Here is an 8,016-nt window from a genome sequence, read left to right as displayed (position 1 = left end):
ATGCCACGCCCGCGCCCCTGGAATTCCCACGGTGCCTCGTTGGATGACCGTCACGCGGCATCATCTCCTAGATTGCGTGTGAGCAGGTTGGGAGGTGTGAAAGCAGGCAAGAGGCTTGCGAGCAGGCCACCATAGCGTTTCTCACTGGGAGACACGCCCCTTGATCGTCAGCCGTCAATCATCTACTGCCTCCCCAACTACCTCTTTAATGGCACACATAGCTGCCTATACAACACGGTGATTTTCGCTCTCTCGCTTCAATCCTATCTCCGGCGCCTCCTAATCCAATCTCGACCGCCTTCAATGCACGACCTAGTCTTCGTCGCACCTGATGAATCCTCCATAGTATTCCATTTTGGAGTGAGGTGGAGGAGCAGCCCGTGGATGCCCAGGGATCCTCTGGACCCCTTTTCCGAGCACATGAACATTGCCCTCGAGGAGGTTGCGTAGATGGACGTGCATATGGAGCAACATGTTTGGGCCGCCGCGATCGCGCCATCGCGGGCGAATGGCTGGTATGGGACAACAACGTTGAGGCGCATTTTCAAGCCATCCGGGCCAACATCGCTGTATTCTACGCCGCCGTGATGGTGGGGGTGGAGGTAGTTGTGGCGGTGGCCCCAACTAGGCGGTGGGCGTGGCCGTTGCCATATGGCAGCGAGTCTAACTATTTATTATAGATTAAATAATTATTAGGTGTTATATAAATGTAAGTCGCATTATGACTAATTTTCGCACCCATTTATGAATGAAGTTGTTGTTTCTAAACGAGCTCCTTTGATTCAAAGGAATTATATTGGATTTCTGGAGGATTGCAATCCTTAGGATTTTTTTCTATGCTGATCCTTTGATTCATAGGATTAGATCGCGTAGGATTTTTTTCTATGAAACCTTTTGTACTACATTTCATAAAAATTTAACATCCACTTCAATCTTTTTTCATAATTTTTTTGTTTTTCCCGTGGCATCAAACACTTCTGGATAATCCTATATGATTCAAGTGAGTGCCACTCCAATCCTATACTTTTCTATTCCTATGCTTTCAAAATCCTGCGAATCAAAAAGGCCCTCACTGTATTCGTCCGAGTTTATTGAGAACGTGAGACTCGATAACAGGTGTGTACTACTTGCAGGGCAACATATGAAGTTCACATTATGACGATATAATGTGTTTGCGGTTTGGCTAGACAGATACGGGTGCCAATACGACGACTCTCTACTAGAGAGTTTATCTAAGAGTTCTATTAAGATTTTAATTAGGATTACATAGCTAGCCAGTGACAGTGCAAAGCCAGTGACATTTAAAGAAAGAGGATCGAGCACGTTGTTTCAAAAAAAAAAGAGGATCGAACGTGCGCCGGCCGCCGCGCGCTAGCTCAGGGCCAGCTAACACGCACCACGGCGGAAGCCCACAGCCCCTCCGGCGACGTCATAGAGCACCTCGTGCGTCTGCTGCTGCACGTTGCCGATGAAGCCGAGGGCGAAATCAGCGGCGACGGGCGCGAAGGCGAGGCATCCGTCCAGCAGCACGGCCAGAAGGTCAAGTTCGATGACGGCGCCGCCGTCGAACACCAGGGAGACCGCGGGCACCGTCACGCTGGTGACCCCCACGAAGTCGAAGCAGGTGTCGAGGTTCCCCGTCGGGGCGCGCGTCCTGTACGCCCTCATGGCGTTCCTGAATGCCAGCCGCAGCGCGCGGTACGCTGTGGGGGGCAGCCGCGTAATGATGGCGCTCGAGTCCATGACCGTCCCGCCGGAGAAGACCACCGGCGGCACGTTGAGCCGCCGGCCGGCGACCTCGATGCCCTGGAGCCGCACCAGGTAGATGGTCGGGTTGATGACGTTTGCGTTCCTGACCAGCGGCGTGGTCGCGAATGTGCCCGAGCCGCCGCCGCCGTCGCCTTCGACCGGCCCGCCGATGGAGAGGAAGCCGGCGGCGCTGGGCCCCGGGACGCAGTAGGAGAAGGCGTTGCCGTAGGCGCGGGCCGTCTGCGAGAGGAGGGACTGCGGCCCGCCGCCGAGCGACATGGTCCCGGAGGCCTGGGCGCTGAACTTGCCGCGCACGGCGTGGCTGCACCCGAACCGGAAGTTGAGGAAGGTGGTGCTGGGGCTGATGGTCAGCGTGTCGGTCATGTACGTCCCGAGCGTAAGCCGGTTATCGCTGTACTCGATCCGGTACAGGCAATCTCCCGTCGAGTTGGCCTTGGAGCAGCCATTGGCATAGTTGCCGAGAGATCGGCAGGCGCGGGAGCCGCAGCGGACGGGCGCGCCGGTGCTCGACCTGTAATTTTTGTACAATTGGATATTTCATTACTCCATCAAGAAGACAGTACATACAAAATAAAGCCAGTGGTGCTTTGCTGACCTGCGGGGATCGAAGAAGGCGTTCCGCTGCGGGTAGCACTGGGGGATGAGGCAAGGGAGGCACTGGATCCACGGGACGTCTTCGGTGGTGTCGATGGCCATGGTCTGTGCCAGGATCATTGGGTCGTCGTCGTCGTCGCCGTCGATCGCCGCGCCGTAGCCAGAGCCAGAGCCGATGCCGAAGGTCCCTCGGAGCATGAAGTCCACCTGCATCATGTCCACGTGCGGCCTGGCTGGGTCGAGCACGTCGTCCACCTCGCCGGTGGCCTTCCTTCGGACGTAGTCCGTGCGGGCTTGATCCCAGCGGAGCATCTCGACCAGGGGCGGCGGCGTGCCCTCCGACGGCGAGCACGGGCCGTACGGCCGGTGCAGCGGCACCCACGTGCCATTCGCGGATGGAGTCACTGCAAAAAAAGAAGAAAAGAGAGCATGCATCACGGCTATGGTTCTCGCACACATCTTCATCATCTCGTCTACCTATGTACGTACCCTTGAAGCCAGAGCAGATGGATTTTGACTCCATCAGGTGGCTAGTTTGCACCACCATGTAGCGCTGGCGGCGTTCCTGATCTGCTCCTCTGCCATGCGCAATGGCCGAACTAACGGACAAGAGGAGGAGCACGCCGAGTGCTACTAGCGGCGGGCTAGAAGCACTGGCCATGGCCTCCTCTGGGGTGTCGCCGTTTCCAGCCGATCTGGCTCTACATATGCTTTCATGCCCTCAACGTGTCGTTTGCACTGTACTTGTTAAACCAGTTAACTAAGACTAAGACTTGTTGAAGTCTAAATGATGACTGCCGGGGGCCAACAACGGTGTCCGGATGGGACGCTGCGTCAAGGAGGAGCCGCCATCCTCGCCACGCAACAAGGAGGAGCCGACAGTCATGCCACGCTGCCAGACCGGGCGTTCGTCCAGCTGGCATCCCCGTCTCACTGATTCCAGCACGGCAAGGAGATGGCGCCGCCATCCCCGTGAAGGAAAAGCAATAATAAAATTATTATTTATTTCCTTATTTCATGATAAATGTTTATTATTCATGTTAAATTGTATTAACCGGAAAATTAGTACATGTGTGAATACATAGACAAATCATACTGTCCCTATTATGCCTTACTTGACAAGCTCGTCGATCAAATATGGTTATGTTTCCTAACCATAGACATGTGTTGTCATTTGAACGGGATCACATCATTAGGAGAATGATGTGATGGACATGACCCATCCGTTAGCTTAGCATTTTGATCGTTACAGTTTCATTGCTACTGCTTTCTTCATAACTTATACATGTTCCTTAGACTATGAGATTATGAAACTCCCGAATACCGGAGGAACACTTTGTGTGCTATCAAACGTCACACGGTAAATGGGTGATTATAAAGATGCTCTACGGGTGTCTTCAAAGGTGTTTGTTGGGTTGGCATAGATCGAGATTAGGATTTGTCACTCTGTGTTTCGGAGAGGTATCTCCGGGCCCTCTCGGTAATGCTCATCACAATAAGCCTTGCAAGCAATGTGACTAATGAGTTAGTTGCGGGATGAAGCATTACGAAATGAGTAAAGAGACTTGCCGGTAACGAGATTGAACTAGGTATGATGATATCGACGATCAAATCTCGGGCAAGTAACATACCGATGACAAAGGGAACAACGTATGTTGTTATGTGTTTTGACCGATAAAGATCTTCGTAGAATATGTAGGACCCAATATGAGCATCTAGGTTCCACTATTTGTTATTGACCGGAGATGTGTCTCGGTCATGTCTACATAGTTCTCGAACCCATAGGGTCCGCACGCTTAACGTTCGATGACGATTAGTATTATGAGTTATGTGTTTTGATGACCGAAGTTTGTTCGGAGTCCCGGATGAGATCACGGACATGACAGGGAGTCCTGAAATGGTCGAGACATAAAGATTGATATATTGGACGGCTATATTCGGACACCGTAAGTGTTCCGAAGAAGTTTCGGATAAAACCGGAGTGCCAGAGGGTTATCGGAACCATCGTGGGAACTAATGGGCCTCGATGGGCCTTTGTGGAGAGAGAGAGAGAGAGGGGCGGCCAGGGCAGGCCACGTGCCCCCTCCCCCTTGGGTTCGAATTGGACTGCGAGGAGGGGCGGCACCCCCCCTTTCTGCTCCCTCTCCCTCTCCTTCCTTCCCCCTCTCTCCCTCTTGGTGGAAACCTACTAGGACTCGACTTGGAGTCCTAGTAGGATTTCCCTCTTGGGGGCGCGCCTAGGAGGGTCGGCCGGCCTCCCCTTTCTCCTTTATATACGGGGGCAGGGGCGCCCTAGAACACACAAGTTGATCTTTTAGCCATGTGCGGTGCTCCCCTCCATAGTTACACACCTGAGAAATATCGTCGTAGTGCTTAGGCGAAGCCCTGCGCCGGTAACTTCATCATCACTGTCGCCACGCTGTCGTGCTGACGAAACTCTCTCTCGGCCTCAACTGGATCAAGAGTACAAGGGACATCATCGAGCTGAACGTGTGCTGAACGCGGAGGTGTCGTACGTTCGGTGCTTGGATCGGTTGGATCACAAACACGTTCGACTACATCAACCGCGTTAACTAAACACTTCCACTTTCGGTGTACGAGGGTATGTGGATACATTCTCCCCTCTCATGCCTTGCACCACCTAGATAGATCTTGCATAATCATAGGAATTTTTTTTGAAACTACCGCGTTCCCCAACAGTGGCATCCGAGCCAGGTCTATGCGTAGATGTTATATGCACGAGTAGAACACAAAGAGTTGTGGGCGATAATAGTCATACTGCTTACCACCAATGTCTTACTTTGATTCGGCGGTATTGTTGAATGAAGCGGCCCGGACCGACATTACATGACCGCGTTCATGAGACTGGTTCTACCGACGTGCTTATGCACATAGGTGGTCGGGTGTCTATTTCTCCAACTTTAGTTGAATCGAGTTTGACTACGACCGATCCTTGTTGAAGATTAAAACAACACACTTGACGAAAAATCGTGGTGGTTTTGATGTGTAGGTAAGAACGATTCTTGCTAGAAGCCCGTAGCAGCCACGTAAAACTTGCAACAACAAAGTAGAGGACGTCTAACTTGTTTTTGCAGGGCATGTTGAGATGTGATATGGTCAAGACATGACATGATATAATTTGTTGTATCAGATGATCATATTTTGTTAAAGTTAGCGGCAACTGGCAGAAGCCTTATGGCTGTCTCTTTATTGCATAAGATGCAAGCGTCATGTAATTGCTTTACTTTATCGCTATGCGATAGAAATAGTTACAAAAGCAATAGTTGGCAAGACGACCATGTGACGACACGTTGATAGAGATCAAGATGACGGAGATCATGGTGTCATGCCAGTGACGATGGAGATCATGAAGATACTTTGGAGATGGAGATCAAAGGCACAAGATGATGATGGCTATATCATGTCACATATTTTGATTGCATGTGATGTTTATCTTATATGCTTCTTATTTTGCTTAGTTTGGCGGTAGCATTATAAGATGATCCCTTACTAAACTTCAAGGTATAAGTGTTCTCCCTGAGTATGCACCGTTGCGACAGTTCTTCGTGCTGAGACACCACGTGATGATCGGGTGTGATAGGCTCTACGTTCACATACAATGGGTGCAAGCCAGTTTTGCACACGCAGAATACCCGGGTTAAACTTGACGAGCCTAGCATATGCAGATATGGCCTCGGAACACTGGAGACCGTAAGGAGAGCGTGAATCATATAGTAGATATGATCAACATAGAGATGGTCACCATTGAAAACTACTCCATCTCGCGTGATGATCGGACATGGTTTAGTTGATATGGATCATGTGATCATTTAGATGACTAGAGGGATGTCTATCTAAGTGGGAGTTCTTAAGTAATATGATTAATTGAACTTTATTTTATCATGAACTTAGTCCTGATAGTATTTTGCAAATTATGTTGTAGATCAATAGCTCGCGTTGTAGCTTCCCTATGTTTATATATGTTCCTAGATAAAACTAAGTTGAAATATCATAGTAGCAATGATGCAGACTGGGTCCATAATCTGAGGTTTATCCTCATTGCTGCACTGAAGAATTATGTCCTTGATGCACCGCTAGATGGCAGACCTATTGCAGGAGCAGATGCAGACGTTATGAATGTTTGGCTAGATCAATATGATGACTACTTGATAGTTTAGTGCACCATGCTTTACGGCTTAGTACCAGGACTTCAGAGCATATGAGATGTTCCAAGAGCTGAAATTGGTATTTCAGACTCATGCCCGTGCCGAGAGGTATGAGACCTCAGGCAAATACTTCGCCTAAAAGATGGAGGAGAATTGCTCAGCTAGTGAGCATGTACTCAGAATGTCTGGGTACTACAATCACTTGAATTAAGTGGGAGTTAATCTTCCAGATAAGATAGTGACTGAGAGAGTTCTCTAGTCACCATCACCAAGTTACTGGAACTTCGTGATGAACTATAGTATGCAAGGGATGACAAAAATGATTCCTGAGCTCTTCGCGATGCTGAAATCAACGAAGGTAGAAATCAAGAAAAAGTATCAAGTGTTGATTGACAAGACCACTAGTTTCAAGAAAAGGGCAAAGGAAAAGAAAGGGAACTTCAAATAGAATGGCAAACAAGTTGTCACTCCCGTGAAGAAGCCCAAAGCTAGACCTAAGCCTGAAATTGAGTGCTTCTACTGCAAAGGAAATGGTCACTGGAAGCGGAACTACCCCAAATATTTGGTGGAAAAGAGGGATGGCAAAGTGAACAAAGGTATATTTGATATACATGTTATTGATGTGTACCTTGCTAGTGTTCATAGTATCCCTTGGGTATTCGATACTTGTTCGGGTTCGAAGATTAGTAACTCGAAACTGGAGTTACAGAATAAATAGAGACTAGTTAAGAATGAAGTGACGATGTATGTTGGAAGTAGTTCCAAGATTGATATGATCATCATTGCACACTCCCTATACTTTCGAGATTAGTGTTGAACCTAAAGTTATTTGGTGTTTGCGTTGAGAATGAATATGATAAGATCATGTTTATTGCAATACAGTTATTCATTTAAGACAGAGAATAATCGTTATTCTATTTACATGAATAAAACCTTCTATGGTCATACACCCAATGTTTATGGTTTATTGAATCTCGATCGTGGTAATACACATATTCATAATATTGATGCCAAAAGATGCAAAGGTGATAATGATAGTGCAACTTATTCGTGGCATTGCTGTTTGGGTCATATCGGTGTAAAGTGCATGAAGAAACTCCATAAAGATGGAATTTTAGAATCACTTGATTATGAATCATTTGATACTTGCGAACCGTGCCTTATGGGCAAGATGACTAAAACTCCGTTCTCCAGAACAATAGAACGAGATAGTGACTTATTGGAAATAATACATACCGATGTATGCTGTCCAATGAGTGTTGATGCTCATGGCATGTATTGTTATTTTCTGACCTTCACAGGTGATTTAAGCAGATATGGGTATATCTTCTTAATGAAACACAAGTCTGAAACATTTGAAAAGTTCAAAGAATTTCAGAGTGAAGTGGAGAATCATCGTAACAAGAAAATAAAAGTTTCTACGATATGATCATGGAGGAGAATATTTGAGTTACGAGTTTGGATTTCATTTAAAACAATGTGGAAT

General features: G+C 48.0%; 1 protein-coding gene across 1 annotated transcript; it reads right to left on the bottom strand.

Moving 5' to 3' along the window:
* Window positions 1-1,091: 1,091 nt before the first annotated feature.
* On the bottom strand, window positions 1,092-3,025 carry LOC119341410 (aspartyl protease family protein At5g10770-like). Its single transcript, XM_037613286.1, has 3 exons — window positions 2,854-3,025; window positions 2,366-2,768; window positions 1,092-2,281 (listed from the first exon to the last, which is right to left on the bottom strand). The coding sequence occupies exons 1-3, from the start codon at window positions 3,023-3,025 to the stop codon at window positions 1,387-1,389; spliced, it is 1,470 nt and encodes a 489-aa protein (XP_037469183.1). The 3' UTR covers window positions 1,092-1,386.
* Window positions 3,026-8,016: the final 4,991 nt, after the last annotated feature.

This window comes from Triticum dicoccoides, chromosome 7B, assembly GCF_002162155.2.
Source record: "Triticum dicoccoides isolate Atlit2015 ecotype Zavitan chromosome 7B, WEW_v2.0, whole genome shotgun sequence".
In the NCBI taxonomy this organism is placed as follows: domain Eukaryota; kingdom Viridiplantae; phylum Streptophyta; class Magnoliopsida; order Poales; family Poaceae; genus Triticum; species Triticum dicoccoides.
This window is presented reverse-complemented; position numbering and strand designations above follow the sequence as displayed.